The sequence below is a fragment of the Anopheles gambiae genome, chromosome 3 (genome assembly GCF_943734735.2).
Source record: "Anopheles gambiae chromosome 3, idAnoGambNW_F1_1, whole genome shotgun sequence".
Classification (NCBI taxonomy): Eukaryota; Metazoa; Arthropoda; class Insecta; order Diptera; family Culicidae; genus Anopheles; species Anopheles gambiae.
In genome coordinates, this window is record NC_064602.1 from 53,475,574 (window position 1) to 53,492,393 (window position 16,820).

The 16,820-nt window shown below is 44.7% G+C and overlaps 1 protein-coding gene across 1 annotated transcript; it reads right to left on the reverse strand.

The window, feature by feature from the left end:
• Positions 1-5,994: 5,994 nt before the first annotated feature.
• Positions 5,995-14,390, reverse strand: LOC133392957 (uncharacterized protein K02A2.6-like). The gene is made up of 2 exons (XM_061655602.1): positions 14,260-14,390; positions 5,995-13,984 (listed from the first exon to the last, which is right to left on the reverse strand). The coding sequence occupies exon 2, from the start codon at positions 13,184-13,186 to the stop codon at positions 8,774-8,776; it is 4,413 nt and encodes a 1,470-aa protein (XP_061511586.1). The 5' UTR covers positions 13,187-13,984; positions 14,260-14,390; the 3' UTR covers positions 5,995-8,773.
• Between the last annotated feature and the right edge of the window lie 2,430 nt (positions 14,391-16,820).

The following is a 16,820-nucleotide window of genomic DNA, read 5'->3' on the forward strand; positions in this document are numbered from 1 at the left end:
GCTGATTTTAACGAGAGTCGTTCGTGGAAACGTGGGCCTTCGTGGCTCGCGCTCTCAGAGAAGTTTTGGCCCGTTTCCGATCCTTCTGAAGGAGATGATGAAGAGAGAGCGCTGAAGGTGTTGCAGACGTCGATTCATACGGCGCCGACTAACAATTGGGTTTTCCTGCGTTGGTCATCGTATACTCGCCTTTTAAATGTTGTTGCATATTGTTTACGATTTGCCACGTACCTTCGGCAACTTGTTCAGCAAAAAAGGAGCAACAATTCTGCGGCTATTTCGACGAATGAAGTGAATGAGGATGCAATCTCTGCAGAAGTGCTCACCGTTCAAGAGCGAGTAGAAGCCGTCAATGTTTTAGTCCGTCTTGCGCAGCGTGAAGTATTCGCCGAAGAATTACGGGATCTAAAAGAACGAAAGCAAGTGAGAAAACGTTCGGTTTTAAATCGACTTACCCCGTTCCTTGACGAAAAGGAAATCATCCGAGTTAACGCTAGGCTAAACTTTGCGCAACTGCCCTTCCAAACCAAGCATCCTGCGGTTCTCCCAAAACATCACCCGTTGGCTCGTTTGATTGCTGAACATGAGCATCGTGTATTGCTGCATGGTGGAGGTCGTGTATTACTGTCACACATCCGTGAGGAGTTTTGACCGATGAATGGACGAATGCTTGTCAAAAGCATTGTGAGAAGCTGTTATCGATGCAATGGTTACCATCCTGCACTTGTGGAGCAGCAAACTGGTCAGCTGCCATCCGGAAAAGTGCAGCCTTGTCCACCATTTGCAGTTACTGGGATTGATTATGCTGGACCGTTTTACTTGAAACCAGTACATCGTCGTGCCGCATCGTTGAAGGCGTACCTGTGCGTATTTGTCTGCTTTGCTACAAAGGCAGTCCATTTGGAACTTGTTGGTGATTTGTCCACGCAAGGGTTTTTGGCTGCCCTAAGAAGATTCTGTGCAAGGAGAGGCTTACCAGAGCATTTGCACTCAGACAATGGGAAGAACTTTGAAGGAGCTAGGAACGAATTGAAGGAGTTATTCGAGCGGCTGTCCAATGAGGCCGAGATGGGCGCCATCGCAAAATCATGTGCTGAGCAAGGTATCCGATGGCACATGATACCACCGCGAGCACCACACTTTGGTGGTCTCTGGGAGGCTGCCGTGAAGACAGCAAAACGTCATCTGTTTCGTCACCTTGGGAGCACTCGCCTTTCCTTCGAGGGCTACTATACGGTGCTGCATCAGATCGAGGCTGCTATGAATTCTCGTCCTCTATTGCCGGTATCTGATGATCCTAATGATTTAGCTGCACTAACTCCTTCTCATTTTTTAATAGGCACGTCCATGGTTGCCTTGCCAGATCCCGATTTCCAACACGAACACTTACGAGCACCTGCAGAAGCTTCAACTACTAGTGCAGAAGTTTTGGAAGCACTGGCAGAAGGAGTATCTCCAGGAAATGCAGAAGGTCCCGCGATCGAACGCACGAGCTGATGACATCCAGCCTGGAAGGATGGTGATTGTGGTCGACGAGCTACTCCCTACGACACGTTGGCCGTTAGCGCGTATAACTGATACTCACCCCGGACTGGACGGACTTGTACGAGTTGTAACGTTGCGTACCGCCAAGGGAACGATTTAGCGTCCGATTACGAAAATTTGCGTTTTACCCACTAGTAATCACACAGTTTAGAGAACGTTGAGTGAAAAGCACATGTTTATTAGAAGCGGAGCCGCCTTGACAGGTGAAAGTTTGTTATTGTTTTGCTGTTGATGTTCTTCTTCTTCCTCTTCTTCTTCTTGCGAGAGGGGATGTATCCTCCTATGTTGTTCAAACGATTGTTTGTGTTGTGGGCAGCCGTGCGTGCCGACCCCTGGACTTGCCGTGGCAGTTGCGCTGCCACCGGTCAACGTCCAGGGGGACGACAGTGTGTACACGCACACTGTCGCACACACTAAGCGCTCAAGGCTTAGTGTGTGCCGAGCGCCGGGCAGAGTGTGCACGAAGGCCGATCGAGCAGGAGCTCTCGGCAGGGGCGCTCGGTGCGGGTGGCGCGCGGCCTACGTTTTAAAGTGTTGTACGTTTCATCAATATTTATTATGTATGTTTTAATATGTGTGAATAAAGTTTTAAGTGTATAAATAAGGTGCAAATAGTCCAGTTCATAACAGTTTGAAACAGCATATTCAGAGGCTTACTCTCTCTGTAAAGACTTCGACTATCTAGAGTCATATGTCTGGAAAAATTGCTGTTGATGTCCCATCAAGGCGGGGAGTATGTTTACGTTTCATGTTTTTAAATGCCCATAGTTCCGAGTGAAATATTTCACTTGCGTTATTTGCATATGCGTTTCACCGATAAACGAAACGATATAAAAAAAATAAAAAAAATAAAATATAACACAACGTAGGGGTTTGCGCGATCAGCTTGTTAAGAACGTGTACAGAACTTTGTGAAACTTTATAGCTTTTTAATGAATGACATCGGTACGAGGTGGCTCTTGTCAAAGTGTCAAAGGCTGGTGCCCTCAAACATCTCATTGCTGCTGCACAAGTTAGATAAGTTAAACTTTTATGTTTCAACTATTTACACATTTAATACACATATTAAATAATACAAAACACAATATAAATTGAAGTATGGGGCCGCACGCACGAGCCGCACCGTGAGCCCTACCGGGAGCCCTGCTCGACCGGTAGCCTGTTACACACTCCTGCGTTAGGTGCGCTCTGCACACACTTAGCGCGCATCGCTAAGTGCGGCGTGATAGTGTGTGTGAGCGCAGTGTCGATTCCTGGATGTCGACCAGCAGCAGAGCAACTGCCTATGCTGCAGCTGAGGCGGAATGTGTCGTCGCCTATGATGCGAGACTGCTGCGTTGCAGCCGAGGCGACTTACGTGTCGCCGTTGGTGATGCGGGGCTCGAGCCGCGGCGGGAATGCGACCTCGCCGATGACGTGCTGCCGTGCTGCTGTCAAAGCTACCTGCGGGTTGCCAATGATGAGGCGGACTCGAGCCGTGGCGGGATTGCGACCTCGCCGATGATGTGCTGAGGTGCGGCAGCCGAAGCAACTTGCGCGTTGCTGTTGGTGATGCGGGGCTCGAGCTGCGGCGGGATTGCTGCTTCGCCGATGACGTGCTGCAGGGCTCGAGCCATGGCGGAATGTGCCGTCGCCCTTGATATGCGGCTGCAGTGGGTGGTGTGTAGCCGGCTGCCCATTGCAGCGGTCGCCAGTGATGGGACAGCAGCCGGGGCTACGGTGTCTGCGGTGGTGGCGGCCCGATGTTCCGCGGTATCCCAAAGGCACAGGGAACCGTGCCATCGCGATGGCCACTGCAATGACGCTGCAGAAAGGCCAGACGAAACGCGATGGCTGCCGCGGGTTCTGTAGGATTCTCCTTGCGCAAGAGGAACCCATCCTCGTCGCCACTTTTATGTTTGCACTTCTTACAACATTTATTACACTATTGAATAATACAAAACACAATACAGGTGTCCCCCGAGATACGACTGTATTTGGGACCGAAAAAATGTCCCAAAGCAAGGCGTAAGTCGAAATAGTCGTATGTCGAATATCTGTGAATATAAAGTTTATAACTGATGTTGAAAAGTCGGAATCTATGATATCGTGTATTTTATTTAAAATGATGTTCGATAATGTATTAATTTTCCTCCAAAAGTCGTTTACACGATGTAGATATTCAAGACCGAGGAGTTAGGGAATCTGTGGAAATGTGTTTGTAACGGTTTTCAGCACAAAAAATTCAAAAAAATATATCAATTTCGTTTCAATGATAACTTTAAACTGTCAAAATCAAAATCGTCGTATCTGCGAATCGTCGTAACTCGAGGAGGTCGTAACTCGGGGGACGCCTGTACAATGTATGGGGCCGCGCGCACGAGCCGCACCGTGAGCCCTACCGGGAGCCCTGCTCGACCGGTAGCCTGTTACACACTCCTGCGTTAGGTGCGCTCTGCACACACTTAGCGCGCATCGCTAAGTGCGGCGTGATAGTGTGCGTGAGCGCAGTGTCGATTCCTAGATGTCGACCAGCAGCAGAGCAACTGCTACGGCGAATCCAGGGCTCGGCACGTCTTTCCACAACATAACCCAAGAAGTGTTATTGAGTGAAGTGATTGTGAATTTTTAGTAGACTATCTAAAATTATATGAAATTCAATAGTTTTTAAAGTTTTAAAATAAACATGCAGATAAAAAAACACGCATCGTGTTGTTTATTTCATCGATGACGTTTGCTTGAAAATAAAAGGCAAAGAAAAATAATCCCTGGCACCGTTGCATAAGGAAGCTGCTTAGGCGCTGTTTGATAGATCCGCCTGGAACTTTGATGCTGTTTATCTACTGCAAAAGGCGAAATCAAGCAGCGATCTTTAGCATGCCAAAATTAGCTGCTTAAGCAATTTTGGCTACTTGGGTGGTCATATAAGTAAGGGGTAAAAAAAGGTTCAAATAAAAAAAAATATACGAAAAATAATTTTCATATATTTGAAAATTTCGTATTCGAATATCTATTCGAATATATTCGTATGTCGAATATCTATGAATATGTAGGGTAGTTGTGGAATCTTTGGAAATGTGTGTATAACGGTTATTAGCCCACCCAAGTGCCACAAATCCACTAAACGACCACTAAACGGTTTCTAAACGACTCAAGTTCTCTATCTAAACGGAATATAGAAAGACTTCGTTTAGCAGACGGCAAACGACTCATGCATTCTAAAAATAGCAAAAAAGCTGGTGGCGCTATCTGTTGGTGGGATACCCCAACCAGTTGAGCTTCATCGCTTGGAGGAGAGCTTTCTCATTTCCTCTGTACTGTTGCATGGTTTCGCATTGAAGTTATGCATCGCTAGAACTAGAACGTCGATACGATTGTTTAAATACTAAACTCCATCGGAAACCACCAGCACTGAAGCAAGTGAGATTTGAGTAATGGTCGTTGGTGTTGATACCCATGTATCTGTTTTGGAAACACACGTCTGGATGGTTCGAGTTCAGATAAAAGAGTGAGAGTTTATTTACAAGTGTACACAATAGTTCATGCTTTCGGGTTGGACAATATCCAACATCTGTCAAATGACAGTTCGACCCAACTAACCTACAATGACAGTTCGCTTCAACCAACACTCCTCCTCGAACTGGCTTTCCTAAATCGTAGCCAGTCCTATTTCTTGACGCAATTTACTTAGTCTAATACGCGCAAGTGGCTTCGTCAACAAATCTGCTAACATATTTTCTGTAGGACAGTATCTGATATTAATGACTTCCTTTTGCTGCAAATCGCGCACAAAGAAATAACGTGTCTCGATATGATTGCTATGTCGCTCTATACGTTCACTATTAACCATTTTAATGCAACTTTGATTGTCCTCAAACACTTCTATAGGCTCTTTGATTTCTAGTCCTACTTCTTCTAACAATCGTCTAACCCATATAAGCTCCTGACAACCTTCAGCTAATGCTACGAATTCGGCCTCGGTAGAGCTTAAAGCAACGCAGGTTAGTTTTCGAGAACCCCATGCAACAACTCCTCCACCTAACAGGATTAGAAAACCGGAGTTAGATTTTCTTGAGTTGGAGTCACTTGCCCAATCGGCATCTACGTACATTTGTACTTGTTGGTTTGTTGAACCCATGCTGCAACTTATGATCAATAGTTGCTATCAAATATCGAAAAACCCTTTTCGGTTCTATCCAATCTTGTTGAGTTGGTTTACTGGATTTTTGAGTTAATATTGATGTACTAACAGCGATATCTGGTCTAGTGTGCACGGCTATGTAAAACAGACCTCCAATGAGACTAAGATAATTTTTGTTATCTGGAAGTGACTCACAATCCTCCTCCTTCTGCTTTAAGTAGCCTAATTCAATGGGTACCGGAGTCATTTTGGCATTTTCCAGGTTGAATCTTTTCGCAAGTGTTACGTTTTCGGGTGGTTCGTAATATAAAACGTTAAAACAACACGCGTTTACTCATACAGCTAACAGGATAATTTTTATTCCGCTTACTTCCTAATCGCGTTCCTACTTGCTTGACCGCTTATCCGAGAGTGTCCTCACGATCCCTGGCTAAACCCGAACACACTCACGTTCCGAGGCGCGCAGCTCCTGAGTGCCTAAGGGCGTTTTCTACTCGTCACAACAGCAAGTTTTTGAATGTATCCAGATTGTCCTAACTTGTATCCTTGCTCATCCTTTTCAATTTCAATACCTAGGAAATGATGAATATCCCCTAAATTGGTCATTTTGAAGTTGTTTTTCAGATGTTCCAAAATAGCTTCAAATTCACTATTTGTCTGAGTTATGATTATCAAATCATCGACGTATACAACGTAAGCATACATAACAACATAAGCAACATAAGCAAAAGCTTGTCCGTGCTTTCTTGTGTAGAGGCAAGGATCTGAATTACATTGTACAAAATCTATTGCTTCGAAAGTAGAATCGACCTTTTGGTGCCAAACACGCGCGGACTGTTTCAATCCGTATAAACTCCTCCTTAATCGACATACCGTGTCTTTATCGCCTATAGCGTACCCTTCGGGTTGTTTCATGTAAATGGTCTCTGCTAAATCTCCATTAAGATAAGCATTCTTTACATCAACGTGTTTAACAACCATATTTTTCTGGCTAGCTACAGTTAGCAGTACTCTAAAAGTAGTCTGTTTCATTACTGGAGAAAATATCTCATCATAATCTGTTCCGAATTTTTGTGTAAATCCCTGCGCAACTAGTCTAGCTTTGTAACGAGTTGTATTGTTATCCTCATTTACTATGGTTTTAAAAACCCATTTACAACCTTTTGGTTTAGAATTGGTTGGTAACTTGACTAAGTCCCAGGTATTGTTATCAAGGAGTGATTGGTATTCCTCATCCATTGCCTCTCGCCACTTACTAGCATCTTCACTATGTAAAGCTTCATTTACAGTACGTGGATCATGCATTATGGCTTGGCTGGTTGTATGATTCGCAACTAATCCATGTAAATCTGGAGGATCAACAAGGGTCTCAGTTTCATGGTCTACACCAGAAATACAACGAACTGCTATTTCTGGTCCTACATAGTCGTTGTAACGTGTTGGTAACTTGTGAGGCCTTTCACTACGTCTTAATGTTTCTGTATGTTGCGTTTGAGATGCTTCAACCAGGTTATCGGAAAGTGTAGGATCATAATCTAAACTAACAAACGTATTTCGGGTTTGTTCACTGTCTGGGAGTATCTCTTGATTGTGACTACTACATTCGTTTATGAAAATAACGTCGCGACTTCTCATAACGTCTTTCCTTTCAGGATCATAAAGCCTATATGCCTTAGCAGTTTCGTCATATCCTACGAGTATTACCTCCTTAGACTTCCTATCCCATTTCAATCGCTTTTGCTTTGGAATGTGTGCCATCGCTTTTGATCCAAACACACGAATGTGAGTGAGGTTAGGCTTGCGACCACTCCAAGCTTCTTCTGGAGTTAGATTATGCCCCTTCGTGGGTGATCTGTTAATGAGATATTTGGCCGTTAGAACAGCTTCCGCCCAAAAGGGTTTGGGTAAATTTGCATCAAACAGCATGCAACGCGCTTTTTCTACTACTGTTCTATTGAACCTTTCCGCTAGGCCATTTTGTTCTGGGGTATACTCGGTTGAAGTTTGATGTTTGATCCCTAGTTGTTTTAACCTGTTTTGTAATAATTGGTTCGTATATTCCTTTCCATTGTCACTAAGCAAAATTTTTAGTTTGCGTCCGGTCTCTCTTTCCGCTTTGGTACGAAAATCTTCAAAAGCTTCTAATACTTCCGCTTCTGATTTTTGTTTTAAGAAATATACTGCAACTCTTCTTGTTTTATCGTCTATGAACGTTATAAAATATCACTTTCCTCCTAATGACGTTTCTTCCATTGGACCGCATATGAACGATCTCTAATATATCATCGGCTCGAATGCCTATTTTAGGAAATGGGAGACGACACTGTTTTCCTTTCGCACATATTACGCAATTTTCAGACTCAATCCCATTAAACGTTATATCGGATGCTAATCCATCTTTTAACATCTTTAAATTGCTATAATTAAGGTGTCCCATTCATCTATGCCATGTAGCTGAATCTACCGCTTTAGATGTAACCGCCATCGCAAAACTATCTTTTCTCTCTTCTAACGGGAATAAGCCATTCGTAACGTCGCGACTACCGGTTACAATAACAATGCCGTTTGGTCCAATCACTTTTACGCCTTTGTTGGTAAAATAAACTTCTTTGCCCTGTCGAACTATTTGGCTAATCGATAATAAATTGTTTGATACGGGACATACTTCACATTTTCTACGTTAACCGTTGTGCCCTTTGGAATGCATTTAGTGTTAAACCTGATAGAGCCTTTCGCAATAACTTCCATCGCTTGTTTATCCGCTGCTCTTACAGTACCACTTGCCGCACACTCGTTTTCTAACAAATTACGATTGTTCGTGAAATGTTCAGACGCACCTGAATCAAAGTACCACGTATCGCTATTCGTGTTGTGATATCGCCACCCTTCTATCGAATACAGTACACTTTCGTCTTTCTGAGTATATGGAATATCTTTATCTATCTCCTCTTGTTGCCCGTGCGATAGCCTACCGTATAATAATGCACTTCGCCGCTCGGCTCTCTCTCTGGCCCGACCTGCTACACTCACACATCACCCGAAGACCATTGCCTGTCTTCGGTGAGTGCCCTTAGCCGTTAGGCAGGTTGGGCCATAACATCTCCCCCTTTAAAGTATGAACGCATCGAACCTTCGCGGAAGCTTTCTATTCCTAGACGAACGGCGAGGTGAGCGTATCTTACGATGATTGCTTTCCGAAGGTGCAACCTGTGCCGGGGAGAATGGCTGGGGTGAAGGGACCGTGCGCAATTCCTCCGTTGTACTGCTTAGCGGCAAAGGCTCGTTCGGTACCGTTAAACTCCATTCACCCAACAGAATGTCGATGGGCAGTTGTGTGGGCGTCTCACTATCCTGCACCAACTGATGAGGTTCTTTAACTGATCGTTTCCTGATCTGATCTATATGTCTCCGCATAATTCGACCGTCTCGGCTGGTTAACTCATACATCACCGTTCCCAGCCTTCGTAGCACCTCAGCGGAGATCCATTTCCATGTATTTTGGTAGTACTTCTTGGTTGCAACAACATCTCCTGGCTGGAGCCCTGCAGCGGTGATTTCTGTTTCCTCTTCGACAACAGGAGGCCGACGTAATAGCTCCAAGTGAGTCCTTACGGGGTACTTAACGATGATTTCCGCCGGTGTTGTATTCCCCTCAAGCGCTGGGTTTGGCGTGGTGCGATACGCCTGCAAGAATGTGTCCAACGCTTCATCCATAGATGTGCCTCCCGTTTGTATTTTCTTTAGAGCCCGCTTCAATGTGTCGACGAAACGCTCCGCCTGTCCGTTGGATTGCGGGTGAAATGGCGCCGTTGTTACTTGTCGGATCCCATGGCACTCGCAAAAGTTTTTGAATTCCTGACTCGTAAATTGTGGCCCGTTGTCACTGACAATACTCAGGGGCATGCCAAAGCGTGCGAATAATCCACGTAATATCGCTACCGTGGCCCGTGAAGTTGTTGTGGAGGTTTTCACAATCTCTGGCCACTTTGAGAAGGCATCCACAACCACAAGAAAGTAGTCGCCTAAAATTGGCCCCGCATAGTCCACGTGTAACCTTTGCCATGGACCAGAAGGTTTCGGCCACGGCGTCGGTTTTGCTTGAGGCGGTGACTTTGCTGCTGCAGCACATGCCTCACAAGCAGCCACGTACTGCACTATTTCGTCGTCTAATCTTGGCCAGTACACGTAGCTTCGTGCGAGAGATTTCATACGTTCAACGCCTGGGTGGCCTCGATGGAGCTGTTCTAGACAATGCGCACGCAGATCTTCCGGTATCACTAATCTTTCGCCAAAGAGGATGCACCCTTCGACGGTCGATAGCGCTTCACTCCTGACGTGAAAACGTGCCAACTCTGAACCAAAAGTAGCATCCCGTGGCCAGCCTTCCTGAATATATAGATAGACTTTCTGCAGCAATGGATCCGCTTGCGTACTTCTCTCCACATCTCTAAAACAAAGAGGAGAGGAATTAGAAATCGCGTTGATAGCTACTGACCTTAAATCCTCCTCTAGGTTTAGGCTGGCAATCACATATTCGGCTTCGGGCTTTGCGTGGTTCCTTATGAGTCGCGAAAGGATATCTGCATTTCCAAACATTCCGGATTGTACATATTCTATTGTGAAATCATATAACTGCATGGTGAGGGCAAATCGCTGTAGTCTGCTAGCCTTGTATATCGGAATGCCCTTCTTCGATCCAAAAATCCGGAGTAAAGGACGATGATCAGTTTGGAGTCGAAAATGACGGCCGTACAACATCTTGTGAAATTTTGTAACCGCATAAACAAGGGCCAGACCTTCGCGGTCTATTTGGCTATAGTTGGATTCCGCCTTTGTCAGCGCCCTTGAAGCGTGTTGCACAACTTTGATGCTACCGTCGGAGAACTTGTGACTAAGAGTGGCTCCGATTCCAACGGATGAGGCGTCTGCTGCCACTATTATTTCTGCGGATGGATCGTAATGTGTTAGTAAAAGTTCTGATGATAGTACTTCCTTAAATTTCATAAATGCCGCTTCACACTCCTTTGTCCATTTGAATTGCTTCTCATCTTTTAAAAGGCTGTCGAGTGGAAATCTTAGATCCCGCATCATCGGTATGAACTTCCCATAGTAATTTATAGCTCCAAGAAAAGAACGAACTCCTGCGATGTCAGTGGGTGGCGGTAAGTTTTGTATGGAGCTTATCTTTTCCGGATCAGGGCGTATTCCTCTACCATCAATTACATGCCCTAAGTATTTTATCTGACACATTCTAAAAACGCATTTATCAGCCCGTAGTGTAAATCCGAATTCTTCTATACGCTTCAGTACTTGACCCAAAGTCTTATCGTGGTCTTCATCTGTCAAGCCACCGATTATAAGGTCGTCCATATAACCACAAACTCCTGACAGTCCTGCCAGCATCGTGTCGATCAACTGTTGAAATGCTGCTGGGGCAATTTTTATTCCCGGAGGCAAACGGTTGTAGTGGTATAATCCCCGGTGGGTGTTGATCGTCAACAGCGGGCGATACTCTTTATCGATTTGGACCTGTAGAAAAGCATCAGAAAGGTCAATTTTGCTGAATATGCGGCATTTAGACAATTTAGCGAAGATATCCTCAGGCAAAGGGAGTGGATACTCATGTGATTGTAGAAGATCGTTCAGTCCAGTAGAATAGTCACCGCAGATCCTAATTTTCCCGTTCGCTTTACGCACTACCACTATGGGGGCAGCCCACTCAGAATAATCAACTGGCGTGATCACGTTCAAGGTTTCTAATCGATCTAGCTCCTCATCAACAGTCTTCAGCATTGCGTATGCCACCGGCCGCTTGGGACGAAATATGGGTCGACTGCCTTCCTTCACTTTCAACTTTATGCTTGATTTGGTGCAAAGACCCATCCCTCGGAAAACTGTTGGAAAACGTTCCTCCCATGTCATCTGAGTTGCACTTTCCGCATCGATGCTACTACAATAATGGTCCATCGGGATAGATCCGAGTGAAAAGGACTCCACGACGTCTGCTCCTAGTAACAACAGGTTAGCATATGCGACTCGAACTACTGCCTTTTGGGCCCTAGAAGCAATGGTTAATAACGCTTCAAACTCACCCATTAGTTCAAGATACTCCTGCGAGGCCGCCTTAGCTTTTACCGTAGCCCTTATCAGAGATGGCTGTCCGATATCCTTCCACAATCCCTCGCTGATCACCGTAATATCTGATGCCGTGTCTAGCTGCAGCTTAGTTGGTCTTCCGTTGATCAAGATATGTACATACTTTCGCCTTGCTTCTACATCGCATACATTTATGTTCACGACGCGCGTTGCCACATTAGTACCTTTTTTATTGTATCCAAGCCGCTGGAATCGATTGACGACTTCACAGTGCCCTTCGCGATGCCCAAGCCTTCCACAATCCGCACATTCGTGGGACCTATATGGACACTCACGCTTCCAATGCGGGCCACTGCACAACCAACACGCATTCAAGGGCTTTTGTACTGACATGGTGTTATCATTTGCCCGTGCATGCGCCTGTGTCGGTTGACCGTAGGACTGGTACTGCTGACGATTAAATTGAAATTGTTTTTGTCTATAGCCACCGCTGTTCACTGCAAGGACCCGTTCTCCTGATTCGTTGGCAATTAATGCACTATCCACTTTTATATTGGTGATACGCTGGCATTCTGCTGATAACTGCTCCAACGTCACATCATGTTTCTCCTCGATACGGGCTAATAACCGGTTGCGCATGTCACTATCGACTTCTTCTTTGAGTCCGCAAACAAGGATAAGGCACTTGAATTGCTCCTCGTTCATTCCGGCAAACTCAAAGTCGACACAGGCACGGTTTACGCGGCAAGAAAACGTGAGCAGATCTTCCCGGGGTGCTTTGGTTATCTGCATGCACTTGTAACGTTTGCTGAGTAAGGATTCCGTTCTACCAAAAAGGGCCGTTAGCTTTGCAACCGTTTCGTCAAATGTTAGTTCACGAGGCGCGCGAGGTAGTATAAAACTGGTGAAACGAGCGTGTTCTGCCGTGCCCAACTTACGCCCAAGGAGCCGTACTTTCGCCCCATCGTCGAGTCGGGAAGCGTCCCTCAAAAATAAGTCCTCGTAACGCTCGTGCCAGGCCTTAAACGTTGCTCCTGATTCAGCCTCGTATCTAAATTCGCTTATGTTGCTCGCCAACGCATCAATTATAAGCTCAGGATTAGTCGGTATCAAACTAGGTTGCGAAGGCTGCGGGACGGATTGCTGTTGGTATTTCAACATTTGCGCCATAAGCTGCTGTTGCTGGTTCATTTGCTGTTGCAATAATTTCAGCATTTGCGATAGCATCCCGGCGTCTTGCCCCGAGGTCGATGCACCTTGCTGCGATGGCGCCCCGACTACATTTTGCAATGGTGGTTGAGCTGGTAACGCTACGTTGCTCTGCGATGGCTGCTGCTGCCCATTACCAAAAACTGCATTTCCACCCCAATTTTGGGATAAGCGGCGATGCTCTTCCTCCTCCATCATTTCGTCCGGGTTTAGCATCCTTCTACGCTTACGCGAAATTGTACCGATTTCTTTTGGCGCGATTCACAAACGATTAATAAAAAAAAATAAAATAACGACTTGACGCGTATACGGCCGACACACTTTGAATAAATAATACGTTAAAACGAAACAAAATAAATTAACTCTGCGTTCGGTTCGATAAAAACAGTTCAATAAATAAAACAATGTAACTAAACTCGTCGCCACTGTTGTGATATCGCCACCCTTCTATCGAATACAGTACACTTTCGTCTTTCTGAGTATATGGAATATCTTTATCTATCTCCTCTTGTTGCCCGTGCGATAGCCTACCGTATAATAATGCACTTCGCCGCTCGGCTCTCTCTCTGGCCCGACCTGCTACACTCACACATCACCCGAAGACCATTGCCTGTCTTCGGTGAGTGCCCTTAGCCGTTAGGCAGGTTGGGCCATAACAATTCGCACCACTCATTGTTCCCACTGTTCCCAGCACCATGCTTAACGAAGACGCACTCACTGTACAGTTTCGGGCAATATGGCCGAACTTACCGCAACGCCTGCACTTCGGTCCCTTTGTCTGCTTCGATGGTGCACCTTGTTGATTTCTCGGCTGCCATTGATGCTTCGTCGTTCCAAGAAAGACCGCCTTTTCAGATGACGCACTAGATTTGTGTTCCTGCAGCAACTTAGCTTTTATGATATCGCCAGTTATCGCCGTTCCAGAATTTTCTAGCGCCATGATCATCGGCTTGTACTCATCAGGTAACCCGGCGATAAGTAACGTGCCGATCCACTCTTCACTGATGTCGAAACCTGTTGTGGATGGGGCGGAACCGTAATTAAGTAAATTGTACAACCGAACTGTTTTATCTCTATCTAAATATATTTGTAGTCCTGTAGTGCTTGTAGTTCGGCTTCTCTTCTTCAAGTGTCGTAGAACGGTAGCGGAAGCGATCGCAGTGTATATAGAATCTAGCTATTCATACCACGGTGTGTATAGAAGATAGTTGTTCATACCACGGTGTGTATGGGGAATAGCGTATGACAGCTCCAGCGCTGCCAGAAGTGTAGCTCAGATATAACAAAACCAATACCACGCAACTGGTGTGCTGTACCCACTATGTCGTTCACGAAACTTTCCATAGACGCACACGATGCTAACGTTGTGTTGATGAGTTTCCTTAGAAGTCCTACACGACGCGTTAGTCCCGTATCCTCGAACGCTGCTTCCAGCTTCTTCCACACGTCCCGCGCAGTTTCCGCATCTTTAACATGGACGTAATTGATCGGGCCCAACAGCAAAATAGTTTTTGCTCTCGCTTTCCGGCTCTTCTGCTTGTCCACTTTCGTCTCATCTTCCGGTTTTACCGCCTGCCACAGGTCCTCCAGCTCAAGGAAAGTTTCTACATCAAACTTCCACGTTGACCAATTTTCGCGACCAACAAGCCTTTCAATCGACGGTAAATTATTTGCAGAACTAGTAGCCATTTTGTTTTACTGCGTTGGGTCTGGGCCCATAACCTATTGGAAACACACGTCTGGATGGTTCGAGTTCAGATAATAGAGTGAGAGTTTATTTACAAGTGTACACAATAGTTCATGCTTTCGGGTTGGACAATATCCAACATCTGTCAAATGACAGTTCGACCCAACTAACCAAAGTCCATATAATACAGAGGTCGATGCATAGCTCGATTTTGGTCCACCATTTTGAAAGCTTATTTTTGACAGTTAGATGAAAAAGCGTTCACAAACGATTCCAAACAACCATATACTTTTTAGGGCTTATTGTGCATTTTTTGCTCAAAACTTAGTTTAACTATACATTTCTTTCTCATGAACGTGGCATGGAGTAGTTTTTTCAGTAATTCATCACTTAAAAATGACCACAATCAGAAATCTGGCCTCTTAGTTTTGACCCTCTTGAGCTGCAGTGCAGCTCGTAATTTCGGGCACTGATGTTGTTGTAATTGAAAATTTCACTATAATTCTATCTTTTCTTGATATTCGACAACTTTTTATAGTAAAATATTACAAACAAACGATGTAAAAATGGCCGAAAATGCTTTCAGACCACTGCATGCACAACAACTTAAACCTCAATGTATGCTACGATGAAACTATTGAAGCTTTTTCATCCAGCTGTCAAAACTTTCCCACGCTTTTTGATCAAATGTTCTGGACGACTCGACCTCTGTATTATATAGACCTTTGCAACCTACAATGACAGTTCGCTTCTGTTGATATTAAAATAACTGAGGCCTTTGATTTAATGTGTAACAATTAATAGTGCTTTATTTCTTCACTGTACGTCCCAAGTGCCACAAATCCACTAAACGACCACTAAACGGCTTCTAAACGACTCAAGTTCTCTACCTAAACGGAATATAGAAAGACTTCGTTTAGCAGACGGCAAACGACTCATGCATTCTAAAAATAGCGAAAAAACTGGTGGCGCTCTCTGTTGGTGGGATACCCCAACCAGTTGTGCTTCATCGCTTGGAGGAGATTTTTCTCATTTCCTCTGTACTGTTGTATGGTTTCGCATTGAAGTTATGCATCGCTAGAACTAGAACGGCGATACAATTGTTTAAATACTAAACTCCAATGGACATCATCAACACTGAAGCAAGTGAGATTTGAGTAATGGTCGTTGGTGTTGATACCCACGTATCTGACCACACGACCATTTATATAGATTTTTGCTCGGAAAGTTAGAAGGCTATATAGGTCATGATAAGATGAAACTTGCCGAAACACATTGCTGCAAGAAAAGGATAGCAATATAATAATCAGTTTTAATACGCCATCTATTGATCAAACCAATGAAGCTGTGGAGCTTTCTTTTTTTTCTATGGATATTCAATTTTCCAGTCGTTTAAGCTTAATCTGTGGCGCTTGGGGTCCGTTCGGTAGAAAGTCCAAAACGCGAGAGCGTGTATGTGGTGCCGCTTGCACCGCGTGTAGTTTCCGGCTGTCAAAAGTTCAGATCGCTGTGACAGCCCGTTCTGCCAAGGTGAAGAGATCTTTCAAGCTGTGACAATAAGGCGGAACTTTTCCAACAGCTTCAACCAACAATCTGACCACACGACCATTCATGTAGATTTTTGCTCAAAAAGTTAGAAGGCTATATAGGTCATGATAAGATGAAACTTGTCGAAACACATTGCAAGAAAAGGATAGCAATATAATGATGAGTTGTAATTAAAAGCAGAGCGAAGGAAAATGTGATATGCGGAGCAAAGTAAATACACGTGCGTTCGGTTTAGTTAACAAAAGCAAAAGGGAAATATATTCTGTCAGATTGACATATTGGTGTATCCGTAGCAATAGACGATGCGCAATCTCAGATTGCGCATATATTTATCTGTCAAACGGGTCGGTTTGATATATTTATCTGTCAAAAAAAATTTATATATCTCGGACATATAATCTTGAAAATTTATGCGCAATCTTGGCGCAATCTGAAAATGTATGGAAATGACGTTTATAGCTCAGGGTTGGCTACGCGAAATGACTTATGTTTTGATAAAACGAATATATGCGCAATCTGAGATTGCGCATCGTGTATTAATACGGTATGGTGTCATTTGTTGTGCAGGGTTCTTCGGTGTACAACTACGTCGTTCTATGTTTGTCCGTTAACACC

Coding starts and splice junctions, on each gene's coding strand:
- LOC133392957 (XM_061655602.1), bottom strand. CDS start 13,186: ATGCTAAACCCGGACGAAATGATGGAGGAGGAAGAGCATCGCCGCTTA.